The sequence below is a fragment of the Triticum urartu genome, chromosome 6A (assembly GCF_056163025.1).
Source record: "Triticum urartu cultivar PI428250 chromosome 6A, HENAU_Tu73, whole genome shotgun sequence".
Lineage (NCBI taxonomy): Eukaryota > Viridiplantae > Streptophyta > Magnoliopsida > Poales > Poaceae > Triticum > Triticum urartu.
Window position 1 is genome coordinate 68696083 of NC_141878.1, and position 24108 is coordinate 68720190.

Here is a 24108-nt window from a genome sequence, read left to right on the forward strand (position 1 = left end):
GGATCTGATCCATGTTAGGAAGAATTTCGAGATCTGACCCTTTTTCCTACTGCCAGGGGTTCTGGCGGTAGGGTTAGACAGCCTACCGCCAAAACCTGCGGCGGTAGGATACTTATCCACGTCAGCAACGTTAACGGTCACCGTCCCACCCTACCGCCGCTGGTCCTGGCGGTAGGCTGTCCGACCCTATCGCCAGGACCCCTAGCGGTAGGGTTTAGGGCAGTTATAAGCCGTGGGCCGCCCCACCCCTCCCCCTTCTCCCCCAATCAGCCGCCCCAAGAACAGAGGAGTTCTTCCTCTCGCCCCCTCTCTCATCTCCTCCACTCCCCCCTCTGATCTTCGTCGTTTGTTCACCGTTTTTGCGGATCGAGATGGCCCCGAAGAAAGCAAAGTAAGCTCCTTCGATCCCTTCAATTAGTTTTAGTCAAATAGCTTCCGATTCGTCGCATTATTTGGTTCAAATCACTCCCCTTTTTGCACTAGATTTAATTATTTTGAACCCTAGGATTGATTTAGGTTGATTCTAGATGTTATATTGTGTTAGATATGAACTCTAGTCACTAGTTGGTATGGTTATGGGAAGATGAACCCTAGTTCATATTATTTTTGGAGGATTTTTTTTGGTATGATGCATGTTGGAGGAATTTGTTGCGATATGATGATGCATGTTGATATGCTATGATGCAAGTAGTGGATATAGTTGGAGAACAAATGTTGAACCCTCAAGATGAACCTAGTTCATAATTTTTTGTGTTAAAAATTTTTATGATATGATGAATATTGGAGATGTGATGCATGTTGGATGTGGTTGGAGAAATATGATATGGTATGATGCATTTGACCACATGATGAACCCTAGGTTTAGATTTTTTTTTCAAGGTGATTAACCTTTGTGTGATGAATCTATATGTTTAGGTACGAAAGCTTGGAGCAAGCACCGCCGACTCCATCACCGCCTGCTCCTCCCACTCCTCTCCAACACATTCCGTCAGAGATGCCGCTCCCGTACATGTACGAGACCTTCCCCGAGCTGCTACAGCCGGTGGGATCTGTCTCAGACGAGGTCCTAGAGGCCACGAGGGCAAAGCGGTGGCATGAGAGGGCAGAGCGGATCCTTGACGATGTCATGGCTTGATCGCAGAGCGTGAAGGAGTGGAAGGAAGTGAAGGCAAAGATGAAGGCAGATCCAAGTATCTGCCATGTCCGTCGGGAAGCGTGCATTGAAGTTGTGCAGAATTACGCCAACTATCTCCTGAGCAATTTGGGCCGGAGAATCTACTTTGAGAGCAATGCGGAGGAGAGAGCCAGGATGCCACCCCCAAGTGCATATGTGTTTGATATCATCAATTGGGGAAGGGCGGAAGCGAAAACTCCAGTGGGCAGGGCAAGGTGGGAGTGCTTGAACGGTCGGATGCCGACCAGCGTTCCGCCTCCGCCTGAACCGGTGGATCCGCTGCCGTTTCTATCTCCACGGTCCGGGCTAACATACGAGGAGCTCTGAAGATGATGATGTCTGCCCGCTCTTCGAACTTATCAGCAAATCGTCCTATTAGTTTGTCTTGTGTCTTTCAATTATGTTCTCGATGAATAATGAAACTATGTGCCTCTCGTAATGCCATTTGTTCATTATCTATTCAGTTTGAACATTAACTTAACTTCATGCCATTTGTTCTTGTCAATATGAGTATACTTTCATGGTAAAAGAAATGAGTATATACTTTCATGGTAAAAAATATTGATTTTGAAAAGAAGCAATCATTTAAACTTGAAACTCATAAAACACATGACCCTCCCGTCATGGACCCTGACGGTAAGGTCACACAACCTACCGTCAGGGCACTTCAATATTTCGTTACAGAAATTTTCTGAGGCAAAAATCCAGCAACCATCTACAGCCAGGGGTTCTGGCGGTAGGGTTAGACAGGCTACCGCCAGAGCCCCTGACGGTAGGGTACTTATCCACGTCAGCTCGGGCAAACGGTTGCCGTTCCCCTCCATCGCACCCTGCCGTCAGGTGCCCTGGCGGTAGGATGTCTAACCCTATCGCCAGAACCCCTAGCGATAGCGAAAGGGTCAAATTTTGAATTTCTATGCGAAAAGGGTCAAAACACAATATTTAGCCCGCGTGTGCTGCCGCTACCGGAGCCTGAGCATCTAGAATTAGATGCCCATCAATCCCACAATATTGAATCCCACAAATCTGAATTCCATGCTTTCTGTCTGTCTGTCTGTCAATTTCTTGAGCTAGACTAGATAGACACCTATACTTGACGGGACTGGACAGAAAGAAGACAACAAAGAAAATTCAGACCAGCCAAGTCTCTCATCTCTTCTCTGCTATGCCTGGAGAGATGCTCTAGGCATTATTCCTACAGACTGAAAAGCAAAATGGACAGCTTGTTTTGATTTTGCAGCTGCGCTGGCCAAAATGGCGACGCTTTTCTTGCTCGGGTCCGGTGGTTTCCGGTGGTGCATGCCGCGTGCACAGCAATCGCAGGCTTCAGAGATCTTTATTTACCTCTCAAAGCCACTTTATTTCCCTAGGCCAGTCGTCCACAGATGCAGTTGCAGGCGACTTTCAGTCATCAAAGTCGTCCGGTAGCATGTAGACGCTTTTTTGAAGTGTATTATAGATGGCTTTCGTTAATTTTCGAGTCTTTTTTTTTCCTGAGGGGTCGTTAATTTTTGAGTCGTGAAATAAGTAGCTTTCATGCATGCTACACTTCCGGCAATCCGTTGTTTCTGTTGTGAGGTCAAGGCGTGTGGGCCGGAAATCGTTTTGGGCCGTAATGACCTGCCTGTTTGCAAAGCCGGATTTTTTTCCTTGGAAGAAAACGGAAGCTTTGCGACTTTTATTCTACTTCTCATTTTTTTTTAATAATTAATGTTCCCACACCGTCCCCAGCTGGGCCAACGGAGGAGGGGGTGACAACCTACCGCTGCAAGAATTCAGGTACTCAGGTTGAGAGCGCTTCGCACATGAGTTCGAATCTGCAGCAGCGGACATGTTCCCTAGATGCTGGGCCGGACCAAACACATGCTAAAGTTAAACTGAGTAGTGCAAGCCTAGACTTCGGAAAGATTTCTTTGGATAGGCCCAGTTCCCCTGTGTGAAAATTTTCCTGTGTTGTCTTGTACATATTTCTCATAAGCAAGATTGAACTTTTTTACAGTTTAATTCGACAATTCTTCGCTACATTCCCGATTCAGACTACGGATTTCCAGGAAGGGATACAACGGGGATTTCCCGATTCAGAGGACTCCAAAGAAAGGATTGGTGATGGCGGAGTTGAGCTCGGCTCCAGCTACATTCAGGACAGCCTTGTCAACCTTGTCCCTTGCCAGAAACAAGATCTCCTCGCCTTCCGGTTTCTCAAACCCGCACAGCTCGAGAAACTCTATGCCTCCAAGGCTCCCAACTCTCTCCTGCAAGGAACAGAAGACATACCATCAGTCTCAGGTTATTCGGCAGGTTAGGGCATCGTTTTTACCAGTCCAGGGAAAAGGGAATTCACCTGGAATGTAGCATTGGTAAGTCTGATCTTTCTGAATTTCTCCTCGTCAGGGTTTTTAACCACGTTTCCGATGTAGGTGAGGAGTGTCTGAAAAGCCCTCTTTACTTTAGCATCCTCCTCCTGTCACAACAGTAGTCCCGTGTAAGTATGATGAAATCGATTATAATATCCAGACCTATTTTATATGCAAGTTATGTAAAAATCAGCATCATATAACTAGTACAGTTTATATTAATCATTAAGGTTTGTGAGTATACTGGACTAGCATAGAGAAAGCGCACATCACTGATTAAGTTGTTACCAAATGATAGCAAGGTTCAAAACAAAACAGGAAACCGAACTGGACAAGTCATTCCACTACAAGACAATGAGGCCATGTCGAAATATCATAGTCCCGATAGTATGCAAATACACTCGAGACAAATATGACCCTGCACAAGTCATATCAGGCATCAAAGAGAAACTGGACACAAAGCAATGTATATCAGGAGATCCCAACTGTGATGAGCCTATTTTCACCACAATTTTCTCTTCACCGGGTGCAGATGAGCCTGGGCTCAGAAATGGATATTTGGGTTATTATGCACGTTACTTTTCTTCTATGATTGCTACTACTAGGAAGATAGCAGGAGCACAAACTCTTCTATTCTAGGTAAATGATGGCACAAATCTAACTTCTTGATTTGGTCAGAGGGAACATACATAAAGAAACAAGAAATTAGAGACCTTCAAAACCTGCAGCTTGCCACTCTAACTTAGGTCCCTCAACCTCATAAACTAAAGTCTATGTTCGTTACAACTGCCATTATATGCTCCCATATGGTGATCCATAGTTCACATCAAATTAATGGACAATGCCGTGACTTCCATGGGAAAATTACGGTTCATACCTTGTTCTGCTGCTTGATATTTCGTAAGCAATCCCTCATCCGCTCTGCCTTTGTGGCTGGTCTGACAGGTAAAAATGCACTCTGCAAAATTTAAGGCCACAGTTAAAGAATTAACCAATATTAAACATATCTTATCGAAGGTAAAATGAACTCTGGCCTCTCCAGACGGTTCTAGAGGGCGCATCACAGGCTGCCCAACCAGAAAACAATGTAGGATTCACATGGAAGAGGAGTCCTCTATTTGTTCTGAGAAGTGAGAGGTTCAAAAGTACAAGAAAATCTTGTCCATCTCACATTTTAGATTTTTGGGAAGGCAACTTAGGTGATCAAAACAGTGTAATGTCGTGTTTAAATTGACAAAGGTGCACAAAATCTGGATCAACAGGTTACAATGGCAAGGTCAATCGGATTAAAAAACGGTACCTTCTTCTCTTCAACAGGCGGTGGCGCACTTGGCTTGGATGCAGCTGGGGCTTCTGCCGGCAATCCAAGTTTTCTTCTACGTTCAGCCTGAGAATAAAAATATGAGAAACTGTTTGAGGCTTAAGGACTACAGCTAGTTAGCAACCAAATAAAATTGCATTCAGTTGAATATCTCCAGGTTAAATCAAAGTAAATCATTCCTTTCCTATACAAAAGGTAAATAGATACTAGTAACTGAAACCAAACTAGCAGCATATGAATATTCCTGAAATTGAGATGGATGAATAAGAAACCTTGTCCTCTTCAAGTTTCTGGCGAATCTTTTCTCTGGCTCTTTTCTCCTCCTCTTTCTCAAGCCTTCTCAATTCTATGATGCTGCCAATGGCAAGGAAAAATTAAGCAAAACTTGATATTACCAGCATAAGTCTAGTAAAATAAATAATAAACTAAAATAAAGAACCAACCGTTTCCTTTCATTTAACTCCTCCATTTTTTTGGCTTCAAGAAGCTCCTTACCAATCCTTATGCGCTCCTACAAAAAAGCCTAATCCGTGAGGCAAAATAATAATAAAAACTTAAAAAATGTACACTAGATATAAAGCTAAGAAATAGTATGCTAAGGCCATTACTTTCTAATGTTGAGCCAAAGTGTAACTTGTAATGATGAGATGTTATCACATGAAACATAAACTAGCATTGAGATAATATGGATAAAATTTTGTGTTTGGTATCCTCACATAAACAATGTAGTATAGTTTGTAAACGTTGTCTTGCTGATAGTACTGCAGAGTAAAGACTAACATGAAAAATGGAAAATGTGTGTACCCTAAAAACCTCCAACAAACAATCTGTTGGAGATATACATAATAACATATTCAGAAGATGAACAAGAAAATACACTTGCAAATACACATCAGCAAACAAATTTGAGACTAGAGGTTAAATAAAATAAAATGAAAACCATAGGAAGCTTTTGTACTGAAATATTAACATAAAGGGCTATCAAAAATATATTTGTTCAGCAAATATTCTTCCAATTTGGATTGTATGGTCCAAGACGCATGATTGAACAATTATAAAATGGAGTAAAAAAATGATAATCTGTCCAGAAGAAGCCAGATGGAGATATATGTTACAGGTTATGCTGATGTCGTCCTCTGTTTATTCTGATTATAACAAATTTATATACATTTAAACTACATAAGTAGGCATATATTACAAATCAAGAAAGTAAAAGAAGACATTTTTACAGGGGCAAATGAAAGTTGACATACCTTTTCCCTTTCTCTCTCCATCCTTTTTTCTTCTTCTTCTTTCTTTTTACGAGCACGCTCCCTACAAGAGGGATGGATACTCTCAGTACGAGGTGTCTTGGAAGAAAATATTATTCCACAAAAAGATACATACTGAGTTCAAGACAAGTGCTCTTTATCTCAGAAAATTTCTCGTCCATAACCTATGGTTACTATATGTTACTATGCCCTTTATTCTGAATTCCAAGCTCTAAGATTTGTGCACAATTACGGAGAAATGGCACCTTTCAAAAGTAGTGTTGCAAAAACTGCACATTTTTTCTACTAAAGCTATCATTCCCCAAAGCGCATGCTTAGGGCACTGCATGTTCACAAAAGTATAAAGGCACCATACTTATGTTGTGTATTATGGTTATTTATTAAAGTTAAAGGTAGAAAATAAAGAACATAATAAGTATCCAAATGTCAACGAATTGATTCAGTACAACGAAAAATAGCCCTACAAACAGACAAATATCTGCTACTTCTAAAGAGAATTATTTAACCACCAGCCCATGATTCAAGAATGGTTTATAAAAGCACCTCAGCTCTTGTGCCTTAATCTTCTTCTCTTCCTCAGTTAGAGAGGGCTTGTTAGCCACGGTGTTGGCCGGCACCTGAGAGGTGAAATAAGATAACTTAAATAAGAAACCTGCAGATGATATGCGCTGGAGAGAAATATTGTTCTAGCCAAAAGTGTCAGTAACATCTATTCAGCCACCATTGAACACTGTTAATAGATGCTCAGTGGACAAAACTAAGTCAAGCAAGCAAGTTGGTCCTTGTGCATGGGCAGTTGGGCACAGATGGAAGCAGCAATAAGTGGAGGAGCTTTGGCAGTTGAATTCAGCATCAGCTATAGTTTAAGCCGATAATGTTTACTTCAAAGTAGCATTTCACCATAAAGTGAACACATCCAATTAAAGCTATTTTTATACAAAATCCCTTAAATGTTGCATGCTTATATTGTGTAGACACTTCTTGAACCATGGAATTCCAAAGTGGTGAAACCATGTCATTTGGGAAAAGTACAGCACCCTCATACATTCATATGAATAAACCAAAGCATGGATAACATATCAAAGAATAAAGTTGCTACTACCTGCAATTAATTAAAATATAACTGTGATGAAAAGACTACCAAAACAATACTTATTTGCAAACATGGGACCAAGCACCATCAGAAATAAAAATGGGCAAATCTCTACTCTAACAAACAACGAAGAACAAAATAAAAAGCTTCATACCATAGGCATTTCATCAATATCCGGATCCTCCTGATGCTCAGAGAGCCAGTTGATGGCGCCTTCAATGGTGCTATTACCTATGTAAAAGTACACGGGTTCAGGAAAATTATGAACATCATTGTATATTAATTTGCAGCTGCATGAGATAATATCAAAAAAGGACCTATAAAATATGACTGGAGAGTGGAGATGGTAAAAGAATATTTCTATACACTGTTTATGCTGGTCCATTCAGGTAACTTAGTCATTTGACGCCACTGTCATCTTCAAGAAATTGATATAGTTCAATAAAAAGAGATTATAGTTTGATATAGTCGGTTATTCAGTATTATCACCCCTGTTCACATTTGTATGTTATCCAATAATTAAACTAACAATATTTTCTTTCATTTACATGGTTTTCCTTGGCTAAGTAATCTGATATCTTATGCCATTCAGAACCCAATAGTATAGTATATCCTAGCATGACACAGCACTTTGAGTAAGTTTATTCTTTATTCGATGAGTATGAAGTAAATTAAGATATGGCTCTCAATAAATCGCAGGCAATGTTATGTTGAGATATTCTGACAAGGGCCACAGTAAAATGATCTTATTATCATAGGCAATGTTATGTGCAGTGGCATCATCAACTGATAACATGACAGTTATACGAGTCAGAGGCTATAGCTATATACATACCGGAGAAGTGAAGTGCCCTAGTGGCACGCGCAGTCGAAAAGCCCATCGATTCAAGTTCCCCGAGCATCTCCTTGTTCACCTCTGGCGACACCAACTCTGCCAAAATCAAAACACACCGTCAACACTCAAAATCCGTCACAGATGAAAGAAACCCTTTGCTTATCTCAGATTGGAAACCGCACCTTGCGGCTCCGCGCTCCCGGACGCGTCCACATCCATGGCCTCGGAGGCCGGCTTGGGCGGCGCCTCAAGATCGATGGGCTTGGCCGCCTCCATGGTCTTGTCCGTGAACTCGGCGTGGCCCGTGCGCTTCTTGTGCAGGTCCACCTCCTACACACACCGAATCGACAGGCGGAACTGGATCAGGCACCGACGGAGATGTAAATCTAGCACGCAGGATCGACGAAGCCACCAAATCCGGCCGGGTTCCGTCGGGGGACGGAGCGGGGGAGGCGGGATCTTACGGTCTGAGAGCGGCATGGCTTGCCGCAGTCGGCGCAGACGAGGTTGAGGACGGCCTCGGTGGACTCGGCGAAGTTGGTGTGGGAGGTGGCCTCGGCGTGCGCCTGCGCCTCCTCCACGCTCCTCAGCTGCACGCCGCAGTCGCCGCACCGCAGGGACAGCCCCGCCATTGCTGCTTCCGACGGGGTCGCTTCCGATCGAGCGAATTTGGGGGCGAAACTCGAAAGCTGCTTCCTTTTTGCGAGGAGGTTTAGGGTGTGTTCGGTGAAGAGAAGAAGAGGGGACGGTCAAGCAAGTTTATCAGGATGCGCCTGCGAACGGGATCGTCCAGGAGAGGACATCCGGTTCGGATTCATCAGCTGGGAGTATTATAAGATTAGCGTCGTATTCAAAATATATTTTCAATGATACGTATATTTTCTCCAAAAACTTCTGATTTCTAAAGAAAAACGGAAATGTTAACACCCACACGTGTGGGCGTTCACCATCCCGACCACACGCAAGCATCTTCATTGGCAACTTTGTGCACGAATCTTGGAACAAACCGGCCGGTTTTCTGCGCCACGTAGGACGAGGCGCGTGTGCAGTGTGCGAGTCAGTTCGCCCGCACGTTGGTTGACATCCCGCGGTCAGCGGTTGCCGCTCGGAGGCGTGTGGTGGAACTGCTATGCGCCCGCATGCCACGCTCCGATTGCGGTTGACGTCAAACACGTCGCACACCTCTGCACCCTCTCCCTCACGGTTCCATTTACTCACCCGCACCGCAGTTACTGGCACAACCCACTCGCATTTCAAACCATTGGAGGAGAAGGCGAGGGGAGAAGGCGACGGCTGAGGCGGAAGAATCGACGGTGTTCGCGACCGTCGGTGGGGCTCGCCGGAACGGAGCAGCTTCGCCGGAGCGCCTACGGGTTGAAGGTAATGCTCGCTACAACTCTCGCAATCCCTTCCTGCATTTTCCCCCTTCACTCCCTATTCGATTCCTCGATCGAGATTCGTAGAGATTCAGGCGATTCGGCGATGCGTCGGCGTTCCCGCCGGTGCCGAAGTCGTCTGCTAGCCGTTTTTGGTGGCACTGGGCAGTTTCGTCGCGGCCGCGGCCGCGGCATCGTCGGTGTGGTTATGCCTGTTCGGAGGCACGCACTAGTCTTGCCTATGGATTGGGCAGGTGTCTCCCGGTTTGTTTGATGCGCATTGGTTTGAATTTGTGTTTGCAGTCAGTTCGTGAGAGAATTTTGAGGGTGAATTTGAAGTCGTGGTAGTTGCCATTGAACCCTAGATCTAGTTAGTTGGGTTTTGAAACTGTGTAGTATGAGGCGAACTTGATAGTTTCATTAACTATCATGATTGTGTGGCAACTAACTCCCTGAACAAATGTGATAGTTGCCACAAACGTGTTTCCCCTTGCAGCAACAAATTACTGAAATGATTGTGTTAGTTGCCACATATAAACTTTCGCATGGGGCAATTATTTTTATTGAATGACTGTGATAGTTGTCACACACACGCTCTTCCATGTGGCAACTAAATTTGCTGAATTACTGTGATAGTAGCCACAAACATGCTTTTTCATTGCAGCATCTAATTTTTTTGAATGATTTGTGATAGTTACCATACTGTGATAGTTGCCAAAATCAGTAGTCAATGCAGTTTCAGGAGCCAACTGCACTGGACGGCAACTAATGTGCACATCAAGTGTGCCTGTTGCCACTTGGATAGTATATTCATGTGGCGAATAGAATGTGAACACACTGTCTGTTGTCATTCTGCAGATAAGACAGTATGGCAAATTGGCTGCATAATGTGGCAACCAAATTTGCATATCAATTGTGTCAGATGCTATACATATGCTTTGCATGTGACAAGTTTTTGGCTGACCACATCATGTCTGTTGCCATGCCGCAGTCAGTACAATAAGGCAAATTCATTGTACTGTAGGCGCAATTTTTTTTTGTTTTGCCACAACGACTTTGTGATATCTGATCACACTGTGGCAATTTTTCAGGTTCTTGAATTAGATGTGGTTTCATCGATTTGTTGTAGTATGTGTTGCATTTCAGCATGGCAATTTCACCCTAGCACATTTCTGCCGCTGAACAAGTGGCATTTGATTGATGTATTTTTAGGACAGTGTGTGAGCTGCCACATCTTAGTTTTTCTTATGTGCAGGATTCTGTGACTTTCTATTATACTATCTTGGGCTAACATGGCAACTTCAACATTTTTTGTTTTCAAGTGCATTTACCATATGTACACTTTTTTTTTACTTGATAATGCAACCCACGTGCTTACTTGCCATGTTTATGTTTCCGACAATCATAGGAGGGGTGCGTGTGTGTTCATGTTATTTTTTCTGCATTCACTAGTTGACATTTTCTGTTAGGTGGCAACTGCTTACCTCTTGCATTTACATTTCCACCATGACAATTTGGTCTGTTCCTATCTCAGCAGAATGGCTCGTGGCGATCATCAAAACGATGATGATGATTTCATGGATCCACCACAGCGTAATCGGGCAACTGGACGAAGAAAAGAGGGTGATGAGGTAAATGTTCACACATCCCCCATTCCTCCTGCTTTATGTTACTGGTTGACACCTCGAGTTTGAAGTCGTCTGACACGAACTAAAATTTCATGACATTGCAAAGCATGACAACAACTGATCACTTTTTGCAAAAACATGGCAACAACTGATCACTTTTTGTCTATTTTTTGCAGAAGAAGAAACATATTCGCAACAGAGCCTCCCAAGAACGACTGACTGCGTTGACTGACAAATTCACCAACGATCAGAAGGGGGCTGCTGCTGAGATGGGTATGCAGTCTATGATGAATGTCCGGTGCACGAACCTTGTCAACCCTGTATGCGACTGGCTTGGTGAGATCTACGACCCCACCTTCAGGGAATTCGTGATTCCGGGACGTGGAAGACTACCGTTGAACGAGGAATCCGTGTTCTGCACTTTGGGTGTGCCTCGTGGACATATGAAAGTCCCGTACGAGGTCAACAATGAGATCGAGGAAGTGCTGTTCCCCCGTTTGTTTCCTGGGTCTGAATCCATGCCGAACACGTCTGCAGTGGCAGATTCGTTGCAGGCCATGACGACGCATGGAGATATTTTCAAGATGAAGCTACTCATGTACCTCATCTCAGCTGTTTTCGCGCCGACCACCTCTCTTCGCCCAAGCAACAAATGCTTCCCCATCATGGTGAATGATCCATCTTTACTACTTTATTTTCCTTTGATCTTTTTGGCTCCGATGTCATGTGTAAAGCTAGTGACTGCCAGTGTTTTCCGATGTTTTTTTCCATTTGATTTCTGATGCGGCAACCTTTTTTTGTCCTGAAATTTTGTGTGGTGCAGGCGGATCTGGGAAATGTGAAGAACATGAATTGGTGTAAGTTTATTGCCGACTTCTTGCACGATGCATTCTCAAGCAAGATGTACCAAAAGGGTTGTCGACTGCATTTAATGGTATTTTTTACTAGCTCTTTCTGTGAACACTATTTTTTTAACACACTTTTATTCATGCACGTCAACCTGATCATAACAAGATGGCAACCTGATCATATCAAGATGGCAACTGCCATAATGACAATATGGCAACTGCCATAATGACAATATGGCAACTGGCATAATGACAATATGGCAATTGTCATCATACTATGATGGCAACTGCCATCATAACAACATGGCAACTGCTATCACACTATGATGGCAATTAGCACATGTAGATGGCATCTTCTTTTTCTTCTCTTCTTTCATGCACCTCAACTTGATTATCATGGGAACATATATTATCATGTTTTCCTCCACACAGTACCCATGATGGCAACTGATATTTATTTCTTTTTAAAATTGTTTTGCATCAGCTCATGTACGTCGACTGTCTTGACCTGTCCACCGTGGATTTCACTGGGATGGGAGGCCCGCCGCCTGCGCACAAGTTTGTTGTTTCTGCGTGGACTATCAACGCTGTCAAGGCTGTGCTTGCCGCAGACAAGGCTACTGACACCACATATGGAAAATTGCAGGTTAGTTCTGGTTTCTTTGCCCACACGGCATGCCTACAAATTGGCATGAGGCAACCGTCTGTGGGTCATAAGAGATGACTACCTTTGTTATCCATGGCTGTCTGAGTACTGTATCCATGTCTCGTTCTACATGGCAACTCTTTTCATTCGTGCTTAAACTTACATTCTCTCTCTTATGTCCTAGCTTTTTTCTTTTTTTTCTTTTTTTGTTCTTTCTAGCTGATGGCCAAGCATGCTATAGACTACAGCGTGTTTGGGGGGCCTCAAAACTTTGGAAAGTGGATGGACGTGCACTCAGCTCCGTCTTGCCCTGCCGAGGTAATCAAAAGATCTACATCTATGGTTTGTCGTGGAGTATTTTTTGATGTCGTGCAAGTGATTGCAATACGGGTGGTCATTGATGCTTCTTTGTTTCGTGCACAGGCGAGGGCACCTGTTGAGCATCTAATAGGGCAGTTTGCATCTGGAATGACCGGCTTGCTCGGGAAGTTGGTTGAGGGGTGGACGTCCCTTAGTGGCTCTGACAGCGACGCGGTTGCGAGGCAGTTCACTTCATTTGTCCCAGAACGTACACACCGGTCAACCAGTTGCCGTGGCCGGTATGACTACAACAGTTCCCAAGAGCCCGCTGACACACAAGATGAACTAGGTGGAGATGCTGGTCTCAGCAAGGATGACGACGATGTCATGGAGAATGTGCAAGAGGACACTGGTGACGATGATCATGCTGAAGTTCGCGCAGGTGGTAACAAGGGTAAGGATGCAACAGATGTCCCCCAACCGGAGAAAGTCAAACAACACACGGCTGCGAGAGGCGAGGGGGTTTTGCCATCAAAGAGGGGGAGGGCTCCAGAGGGTGTTGGGAAGGGTTCTGCTGGCAAGAGGTCTAGGACCGACCCCGTAGCTGCCAGGAAGAGGTTCGACTTTTATTTTAGTTTTTTGCTTTGTCTATTTTCTTCAAACAGACTCATCCTTTTTTGCACTTGTTTTTGTCAAGCGCGGCAACGAGTTTGCTGTCTGACAACTGCCACCTTTTTTTTCCTCCATCTCATACGTGCAGCGAGCCGACAGCTGGTGGACGAGCAGTTACGAAGAAACAGGCGCCAACGCCAACCCGTGTTTCTGCTCGGTTGAACAAAGGTGCCCCCATTGCCGGTGACACCCCTTCCACCAGGTCATCTCCTTGCACGACGACGACCAACACCGGGGATCCTGTCGTGTTGCCAGACATGAGGAAGGCAGTCAAGAAGTAGGTTTTTTCATCCGCTTTCATTGACATAGCGCTATATTTTCTTGATTTTCCAATGCATCCGTTTAGCTTGTCACATTGTCTTCTGTCATCGCCCCCCACGTGGCAACTGCTGTTCTCCAAATGATTTTTTCCTTCCTTTTTAAGTGTATGGCAACTCCTATTGTTTTTTACATGGCAACTGGAATCTAGGCCAAATGGTAACTTTAATGTACCTAATGGCAACTGTCATATTTACCGTTGGCTTGTGAGCTCATCCCACACCTAGGTTTGAAATTGCATTCATGGCAGATCAGACATTTTTATCATTCTTCAATTTGGCTAACATGGCAACTGCTGCTGGATGGCAACTGCTAATTATGACACATGGCAACTCACGTTCCCCTTACATGGCAACTACCAGCTTTTCCACTTGTTTTTCATTTTTTTAAGATTTCTACCAAGGCAAACATATTTTTGTTCATTTTTAATACCTTTTTCATGTGCTTTTTTTGCAGGGTGAAGAAGACTACTACGCGCGGGGCCAAGCATATCAGTAAGGACCCGCTCGAACGCCTGCATTCAAAGTTGTCCACAGGGGGCAACTCAGATGTACATGAGGCACCAGGCGACAATACTGCTGCTGCACCGTTGACCGCTCCCACCAACTCTGATGCAAGTGGCCGACCATCTCCGCCGGCTGCAGATGTGCAGGCTAGAACAACAGGCATCCGTACAGCAGGGAGTGACGAGTCGGTATCTGCCAGGACAGCTGAAATATTGCCAACTCTTCTGGCAATGAAGGATGCTGCTGTGAGCTATGCCACCCCATCAGCAAGCGTTGAAGTGGATGCTTCCGAGACGAACCTAAGCAAGGAAGATTCCCGCTCATCTGACACTGATTCGAAGCGCGTGCGTGGTGGCACTCCTGTGTCCACGACAGAAGCGGCTGAGGCGGCAGTTCACAAGGATATGCCATCTACAGGTGAGAGTCCTGGCACAACAGCTCCAGCTCCTGTCGGTGCAGATACTACTAAGGCGACTGTTTCGCGTGCTGGTCTTCCACCTAGGCGTCGTAGCCCCCGCAAGCAACCAACAGACATACCCAGCGCACCGGCTATAGCTAGGAGCAGGAGAGACGAGTCTGGTTATGTTCCCGCGTCCACACTGTTCCCGCCACCTGCCAAAAGCAATGTGATGGAGAAACCGGAAGACCGGAGCACAAATGATGCAGATGTCAAGCCGGGCACGAGTGACGCAGGTGAAAAACCGGAGCAGACTGCGCCTTTACCCGCAGTGGAAATCCCCAGCATAAATCTGCGCACTTTCAGGCTCCCAGTCAATGTCGGTGTCCCCTACAGCCCAAACAAGAAGATTGTCATGAAAGATGCGGTTGATACCGCTGACAACACGCCCCGCCCTGCAAATAAGGTCGATCATTCTGTAGTGGCCGATTCAGATATGTTTGTCGATCTTTCACCCTTGGATTCTGCTCCGCAAGTCATTCGTGGTCCGGCCAGTAGGAATGAGAGGCACCCAATGGCCTTTACCCCACCGAGCTTCAGCCTTGGCATCAGTCAAGATCAACCGGTGGTGCAAGATCCTATGCCAGTTGCCTTTGCTTTCCCAGGAGGCATGTCCGCAATGATGGCGCAGCCAATGGTCGAGGGCAGGAAGGCTGTCAAGTTCGTAGAGCCGATTGTGCAAGGTACACTTGTCATGTCCTTATGATTTTTCTTGTATACATCTTTGTAGTTTGACTTTTGTCCCAATCATATATTTTGGGGGTTCTCACTTGTGATGGCAACTGACATGTGATGACATGGCAACTGGATTTGATGCACCATGTCACCTACATTTTTTTGCTGCCATGCTGCATTTGACATTTGGGCAACCACGTGGCAACTGAAGTTGATTCAACATGGCAACTGTAGTTGTTGTCACATGGCAAATACAGTGCATTACACATGGCAACTGGATTTGCCACACCATGTCGCCTGCATTTTTTGTTTCCATGCTGCATTTTTTCATACGGCAATCACATGGCAAGTGGAGTTGACACAACATGGCAAATGTAGTTGCTGTGACATGGCAACTACAGTCCAACTAGATGGCAACTACAGTGCAACTACATGGCAATTGTAGTTGCTATGACATGGCCACTGTAGTTGGACAACACATGGCAACTGCCCCACTTTTTCTACCTACATCTCACATCATGCACCCTATCTTCTCACAATCCATCTGTTTTTGATTTTCTAGGTATCCTAACCCACTTTTTTAATCATTGCAGCCACCCCTGAGGAGATTTCACCATCACTTGACGAAGCTTACCGCATGATTGAGGAGGCAGCATTGTAGAGGAGGTCCTCACGAGGGCAAGGGCAATCAAGTTCCAACGTGCCTGCAGATACGGTATCTGAGGGTACCATTAGGAGTGCCACTCCTGGTTCTATGAGGCAGCAGAGGGTAGTTCACCCACCTCCCGCGGAAGACTACGAGCCCGAATTCAGGGCCACTAAGGAACAGACCCAGCTGTACGATATCGTCAAGCGGTTTGGAAATGCGAGGGCCAACAGCAAGGACATGAAGGAGCTGAAAGCGTAAATGACCACACCCCATAATCTCTCATTTTGCTTTGCTCCTTTTTTACCATTCATCTTCTTTGTACTTTCTATACACGATTTGCTTATGTTTTAGTTCTTTCATATTTTTTTTACTTAGTAGGCATGATTATTCCATGTCATATCGTTTTCATACAGCTTATGTTTGGACAGAACCAAAGTCATTCAATGCGGAGCGACGTACGTCGAGCTGGGTGATCTTGCCGAGTCCGTGAGGCCAAACGGTAAAATGTCGACGAATGTAGTTGCATGCGGGATCGACTACATCAACAATCACACCGATGTGTGTGCCGACAAGATAATCATGCATTACAGTGTGACCTGCAAAATATGGGATGGTGACTTCCACCACAAAATCCTGAGGAAGAATTTTGCTCAACACGGTGAATTCAAGCTCACACTGAAGAAATATGTGAGTACTCCTTCCCTGTCTGTAATGTTTTTTCACATGGTGTGGTTTTTTGCCATCATATGCACTTGTGTTTATGTGGCAGATGTTTTCATGTGGCAACAGCTGCCATGCACACTGACTTCTTGATTTTTGCATCCCGTGCAAACTATGTGGCAACTTGATAGTAAAATACACGGCACATTTTGTTCATACATGGACGACAACTTTCTTTCAACTACCCCCACCCATAACCAAACATTCTACGTGATTCTAATTTTTTTGTCCCTCTGCTGTTCTTTATGTGAACTCTGCTTCTCATTTCTTCACTTTTAAATGCAGGTCATGTTCCCCATGTTCCAGGAGCTTGCACCACATGACCCACACGACAAGTGTGGTCACCACTATGCGATCTGTCTTGACCTGAAGAACCAACGTTTTGAGGTGCTTGATTCCATCCGTTCGGAAGCTGATGCAGACCTTACTACGCATGCCAAATTCTTCATTAACAACCTCAAAGAGACATGGAACCGTCACTACGAACATTCAAAGGTCCAGATCAGGCATTTCCCGATTGAGTATGTGGCGACTGCGAAGCAAGGGAACACGTAATTTCTTCCTTCCTTCATGTGCCATTTACATCAATCCAACCCCTCTTTTGTTGTCACATCTGAATTGAAGTCTATCTTTGTTACGACTGTCCTTTTTGCGTGTTCACTTGACTCTTTTCCTTGTGCAGGACGGACTGTGGCTTTCACGCGCTGGAATACTTTGCAAAGTGGGAAGGCAGAATTGTCCCCCCTATCACAGCTGCAACGGTCGTTGAGCTCCGGAAAATCTACACATGGAACTGGTTGACGAATGAAGATTTCAGCAAGCGGTCCGGAGCACGCGAGTTCGTGGAGGAAGCTGTCAAGAAAGTCATCAAGAAGTACAAGTGATCACGTGGCGTTACACACCGGACGCATACCTTACATTCTGTTGCCGAGGAATGTAAGGTACTATCTCTTTGTTTCTCGTTGAAAACTATGTGTGTGTGCTATTTTATGACTGCAACCCCGTGTAGCCTAACTATGTAGTGGTGGTGTGTGAGCGACATTTGAATAGTTTCTGTAATATATGTGTGGACGTGAACCTATTTTAGGCGTTACAGCAGATATGTTTTTATGTTTATCATTATTACAATGGTTTCATCGTTTCTAGCACCGGTTTGCTGTTTCGAATGCGTCTACGATGTTTTAAAAAAGATGGAAAATGTAGTTCATTAGACATGGGTAGTGAAAGTCATCGTCGTTTTTCATTTTGGCTGTTTTGCTTCTTCTTTTTCATCGCTAACTGCACCGGCTAGCATGGGTAGGTTGATCATGTAGCCACAACCTTTGCTGCGGTTTATGCACGTTACGCTTTTTCCAACTTGTTTCCCATACATTTGCACACAACACACTATGTGTCTCTAAACCGCGTCGTATTGTCATGGAAATATATGCCATGCAGAATCATTACAAATACCATGGCATATTTTCAGTACAGCTAACATGGCAGATACAGTACAAACAACATGGCAGATCCAACATAATTAACATGGTAGATACAGTACAACTAACATGGCAGATCCAGTACAACTAAAATGGCAGATCTAGTACAACTAGCATGGCATATTTAGTATAAAATAGCATGTCATATTTAGTATAAAATAGCATGGCATATTTAGTATAAAATAGCATGGCAGACCAACTACACATAACATGGCAGATTAACTACACATAACATGGCAGATTAAGTACCCATAACATGGCAACTGCATTTATCCATTCAATGATTTTTCCTTCCACTTCTGATGCCCCTCAAGAGTCATTCTCCCAATTTTTTTAAAAAAAATTCTCATCATCTAGGGTACAAAACAAAATGTCCACAAGGACCATGTCACATCGCCCCAATTTTCGCTCATGGATTGCCCGCCCCTTTCTTCCTTTTCTTGTGTTTTGCTTGGATCTCCAATCCCGACTTGTACCTTATCTCTCTTGGACGATCCTTTGTGATAGAACGGGGTGGGTTCCTGACCTAGGTCTGTGTGCTTGCTGTTCCAGATCCTATCTCCGAGTTTTCAGATGATGGCCCCGTGGATGAAGGCACACTTGATGTGCGGGGGAACCGGTGTAAGGCTTCCTCAGCTTTCCTCTTCTTGATCTCATAAAGCTCTCTTTTCAGTGCCTTCCTGTGTTTATCTGTGACTCTCGCTGTCTCATCACTCTTGCACGCTTCATCAATTAGCTCAGCATAGTTCTTTGTCAGCACAACGTGCCTCACGGCTTCCATGGTTGACTCAGGTCTCTCGTCATGCACAGCCAGAACTACGTGTGTTGTCTGCGGCGCCAATGCGTCGTCAGCGTCCCAAGTCCATCGCCGCCTTATGAAATGGCGGGGCATCCGTGTCACAGCGTTCATGTCCATTACTTTTAGTATGTGACAGCACACAATGTCGTCCCGTTCGAACTTGCAGCATTTGCAGTAGTACTCGCCTTCGCCTATCGAGGCTTTGACGAAGTAGTTCCTTCCTTTGTCCGGGTCTTCAGGTTCTGAATCTGACATGCCCAAAATAGAACACACCTTGAACGTATGTTCGTCCACCTGGAAAGCCGTGAACATGCTGGCACGCTTTATTTCTTCCTAGAATCTGCAAGTTTTGTGTGTTTTCTGTTAAACTATCGTGCGCTCTTTTCTTGTACCACCTTATGTTGTCATGGAAATAGAAATACATTTTGTTTGAAGATGGCAAACATAGTTCATTGAACATGGCAAATATAGTACGTTGAACATGGCAAATGCAGTACACTAGACATGGCAAATGCAGTACACTAGACATGGCAACTGTAGTACACTAGACATGGCAACTGTAGTACATTTTCAACTGGACATCGTCATTTTTCCACACCAACATTCCCCAATGGAAGCACATTGCATAAAACATGGCAACTGCCCTTTTATTTAAACATGGCATCTACAGTTGAGTAAACATGTCAATTGCATTTCAACAAACATGGCAGATGCATTTTATTAAACATGGCAACTGCATTTCGGCATATGTGTCGCCAATATAACATTTTTCCCAGTTGACATTGGCATTTGCATGCCAACATGCCCCAATGGAAGCACAGTGCATTAAACATGGCAACTGAACTTCATTCAACAAGGAAAATGCACCCGAGCAAGCATGGCAAAACAGAATTTTCATTGAACATGGCAACATGCAGCTGAGTAAGCATGGCAAACAGTATTTCATTAAACATGGCAACTACACATCATGGCAACTACATTGCACTCTATAAGGCACCTACTGACTTGGTGCTTTTTTTGCAAATAAGACTGTAACACAACTGACTTACTTGTTAAAAATCTTGTTGGTGTATATCTTGCTCATTTGCCTCTCTATCGGTAAATACGTTAGCAATTTTGGCTGCTTTAGTGCCGTGGTCGCTTCTTGCTATAGCTTAGATCCCAGAATTTTTTGTTGCAAAGCTGTGTACTGCTTGACAAACTGTAGCAATGAGTTGCCAGGGCTGACGTACCGCTTCAAAACAGCATTGAACCCCTCGCTGCGCTGCGTAGTCTGCAGAAAGGGGAAGAAGCACTGCATGAAGTAGGCCGGCACCCAGTACATTCGCTTCTCCCACAGGCTAACAAGAGTCTCGTTGTCTTGGACTTGATGTGTTTCAGTCATGGCCATCCAGCTCCTTTCAAACTCCTCCACCGTCAAGCTGTGGTCCACGCACAGCTCGAATGCCTTGTGCAGCTCTAGACGGTCAGCAAAGAACGGTCCTAGCGTCTCCTCAGCCTTCTTTATAATGTGCCACCTGCAGTGCCTGTGCACTGCCAACGGAAAGACCTCCTCTATGCCTGCACGCATGCTGAAATCTTGGTCTGTTATTATGTTCATCGGAGCAAGTCCATCCATGCACTCCAAGAAGGTCTTGAACAGCCAAACGTACCCATCCGTGTCTTCGTTCCGGACGAGCCCGCAGCCGAACTGCAACGACTGATTGTGGTTATTTATTCCTATGAACGGAGCGCATGGCATCTTGTACATATTGGTGAGGTACGTCACGTCGAATGAAATGCAATCACGGAAATGTTTGTAGGCTCTCCTTGCAGCACCATCCACCCAATACATGTTCCTGACACGGTCCTCATCGTCCAACCTTATCCTGTAGAAGAAATCTGGATCTTCCTTCGCTTTTTCATCGAAGTAGGCCATTGTGGCCTCTATGTCTGCCAACTTGCTCTCTCTATGGTACTTGGCCTGTAGGTTTGTGACGTCAGCTGGTATGTACGGCATGCTACTCAGAATCCCCTTTTTGCTGTGGATGAGAGATAGTATCTGTACCATTCTTGATGGACCGATGTTACAATCATGTAGCAGCTTTACGAATTGCCTTTCGACGGGGGTGAACCCTCTGTGGGCAGTCAGAAATTTTACCAGGTCGAACTTCTTTATGAGTTGGTGGTTGTGCTCGTCAAAATATTCATTGACCACCCACTGTGCTCCATCTACGTTTAGCTTACACCGGACAGGGCACTCAGTCTTGAGAATGATACCTCTCCTTCGTTCCGGAACGACAGGCGCAACACCTTTCCCCTTCTTGTTCCTTCGTGCCTTGTGGCACCTCATCTCACCTCTGCTGTACTCGTTAGTTTTCTTAATTTTCCTATGGTACTCGGTGTTGACCGCAAATCCATGGAACTTTGCATATGTCTGGTAGTATTCCTTTGCTTGTTCGAACGATTCAAATTCTCTGCCCTATTACGGTGGCTGAGGTACCACGATCTCTGATTGCCCACCATCTTCATCCCCTTGTGCGTCGTCGTCAGTTTCATCATTCACTTCAGTATCGGCGGCAGTTCCATCTACTTGAGTGTTGCCAGTGCTTGTGTCCAAAGGGGTGCTTGTCGTCATTGCTGGAATGATTGCCATTCCCGACTCTGACTCGAAATTGTTTGCGGCATGATTGTCTGCTGGCTGGTGGAACGCGTCTTCCGTGCGCTCAGAGCTCCCCGCCGTAGATGTCCCCGCGCCGCTGTTCAGTGTATGGTCCTCGTATTATTTTGGTCCTCACATTATTATGGTCCTCGTATTATTTTGGATTTATTCTATATGATGAGGAGACATCTCATCGACTACGAAGACGTGTATGATGACTTCATCAATCTCAAGATATTATACCGGCTCAATTTCTTAAAAACTGCACATCCAAACAACCCCCTTTTTAGAGCGCATTTGGACACGAAAACATTGCTCCAACAGCTGCCCTGCCCTATTTGTATTTTTTGTGGTTCCCTTCTGAGGTGGCCCAAGCAGCCTCTAGTGCTGCAAATTTGCAAACCCAAATCGCTACGCAAAGTCGCCCAACCACCACGCCGAAACTTCCTGCGCGCGACCGTCGCATTGCCTCCCTCCTGCACGTGATCGCTGTCGCAACCATGGACAACACCTCCTAAGGCCATGGTGGTTTTCTGTGACGATGTTTCGGCTACCTATCTCGCCGCTAAATCGGTGTAGCATAAGCGCACCAAACACATTGAACTGGATGTTCACTTCGTGCGTGAGAAGGCATAGTTGGGTGAGCTCAATGTACTTCACGTATCGACCACTCAACAGTCTGCCAACATTATGACCAAAGGGTTGCCAACTGCTGTATTCCTGGAGTTCCGTTCTAGTCTTTGCATCACCGACGCTTCGAGTATGGGGGTAGGGGGTATTGGACGTGATATACTTGTGTATATCTTCAATTGATCCCTTTCTTATCTCTAGCCTTGTATAGTCTAACTACTAGAGATTTGGTAGGGTTAGTTGGCTTGTCACTACTAGAGATTGGGTAGGGTTAGTTGGCATGTCACACATGACATCTCATGTATGTATTGTAATAACTCTGATGAATACAATTGAGTTGCATCCAATACCTTTCTACAGGAAGTACAAATCATCTCACACATAATAAAAATTACATTGAGGTTCCGAGACCACCAAACGACGACTATTGCCGCCAGAACGAGTCACCGATGCGCGTTGTCACCGCTCCCCTGCCGGAGCTGGCTAGACCTTGTCGATGACAGATGGGTGGTCTTTGTGACGCCCTCGACTCAATCGTACACTAATCATACACGCAAATGTGTACGATCAAGATCAAGGACTCACGGGAAGATATCACAACACAACTCTAGACACAAATTAAAATAATACAAGCTTTATATCACAAGCCAGGGGCCTCGAGGGCTCGAATACACAAGAGTCAACGGAAGCAACATTATCTGGGTACAGACATGAGTTAAACAAGTTTGCCTTAAGAAGGCTAGCACAAAAGCAACATCGATCGAAAAGGCAAGGCCTCCTGCCTGGGAGCCTCCTAACTACTCCTGGTCGTCGGCGGTCTTCACGTAGTAGTAGGCATCAATGGTGGCATCGGGTTCCTGGGCTCCGACATCTGGTTGCATCAACCGGAAAGAAGAAATGGGGAAAAGGGGGGAGCAAAGCAACCGTGAGTACTCATCCAAAGTACTCGCAAGCAAGGATCTACACTACATATGCAACATTATCAAAGGAAGGTTGTATATGTGGACTGGGATGCAGAAATGCCAGAATAGAGAGAAGGCCTAGTCCTATCGAAGACTAGCATCTTCTGGAAACCACCAACTTGCAGCAACAGGAGGGAGTAGAGTAGCATAAAGTAAAGTAGTAGAAGTGTTATCAACCTCGGCCAGAGATCCTTTCTCGACTCCCTGCGAGAAAGCAATCCCAGAGCCATACTATCCAGTTCCAATCATACTCCAATTCTCATATCCATGTCTCATCTCAAGTATCCAGTTCTACTTGTATCGATCGGGATACAACTCCAAGTGTCCGTTACCATAGGACAGGCTATCGATAGATGTTTTCTTCCCTGCAGGGGTGCACCAACTTACCTACCACGCTCGATTAACTCTGGCCGGACACACTTTCATGGGTCATGCCCGACCTCAGCCAAACAATATGCCGCAACCCGACCGAGGCTTAATAGAGAGGTCAGCACGCCGGACTAAACCTATGCCCCCAGGGGTCATGGGCCATCTCCCCGGGAACTCCTGCACGTTGCGTGGGCGGCTGGTGAGCAGACCTAGCTACCTCCTTCAACAAGGCAGGATCTTACCAGTCCAACCCGGCGCGCACCACTCAGTCGCTGACGTCTATTAAGCTTCGGCTGATGCATACGACGCAGAACGCCCATACAATGTCCAAGTGATGGTTAGTGCTATCAGGCAGAGGCCCCTCGGATCAAATATCCAAATCATAG

At 45.1% G+C, this 24108-nt stretch overlaps 2 protein-coding genes and 1 pseudogene across 2 annotated transcripts; 2 read left to right on the top strand and 1 right to left on the bottom strand.

Annotated features, from left to right (window-relative positions):
- The first annotated feature begins 994 nt into the window (after positions 1-994).
- LOC147963975 (uncharacterized) lies at positions 995-1501 on the top strand (annotated as a pseudogene).
- Positions 1502-3067: 1566 nt separating this feature from the next.
- On the bottom strand, positions 3068-8840 carry LOC125513931 (ubiquitin-associated (UBA)/TS-N domain-containing protein). Its single transcript, XM_048679145.2, has 12 exons — positions 8513-8840; positions 8231-8378; positions 8049-8144; positions 7368-7444; positions 6664-6737; positions 6103-6163; positions 5293-5360; positions 5122-5203; positions 4829-4915; positions 4406-4486; positions 3516-3635; positions 3068-3426 (listed from the first exon to the last, which is right to left on the bottom strand). Exons 1-12 carry the CDS (start codon positions 8678-8680, stop codon positions 3253-3255), a joined length of 1236 nt encoding a protein of 411 aa, XP_048535102.1. The 5' UTR covers positions 8681-8840; the 3' UTR covers positions 3068-3252.
- Positions 8841-16627: 7787 nt separating this feature from the next.
- LOC147963976 (uncharacterized) lies at positions 16628-17727 on the top strand. The gene is made up of 3 exons (XM_087526712.1): positions 16628-16810; positions 17129-17394; positions 17526-17727. The coding sequence occupies exons 1-3, from the start codon at positions 16628-16630 to the stop codon at positions 17725-17727; spliced, it is 651 nt and encodes a 216-aa protein (XP_087382838.1).
- The last annotated feature ends 6381 nt before the right edge of the window (positions 17728-24108 follow it).

Bases quoted from the DNA above. Each gene is read 5' to 3' on its own strand.
- LOC147963976 (XM_087526712.1), top strand. From the start codon at position 16,628: ATGTCGACGAATGTAGTTGCATGCGGGATCGACTACATCAACAATCAC. The intron at 16,811-17,128 runs GTGAGTACTCCT...TTTTAAATGCAG, and splicing joins AGCTCACACTGAAGAAATAT to GTCATGTTCCCCATGTTCCA. The intron at 17,395-17,525 runs GTAATTTCTTCC...TTCCTTGTGCAG, and splicing joins ACTGCGAAGCAAGGGAACAC to GACGGACTGTGGCTTTCACG.
- LOC125513931 (XM_048679145.2), bottom strand. From the start codon at position 8,680: ATGGCGGGGCTGTCCCTGCGGTGCGGCGACTGCGGCGTGCAGCTGAGG. The intron at 4,916-5,121 runs GTTTCTTATTCA...TTTTATTCTCAG, and splicing joins AGAAACTTGAAGAGGACAAG to GCTGAACGTAGAAGAAAACT. The intron at 3,427-3,515 runs GTGAATTCCCTT...TGTTCCTTGCAG, and splicing joins TTACCAATGCTACATTCCAG to GAGAGAGTTGGGAGCCTTGG.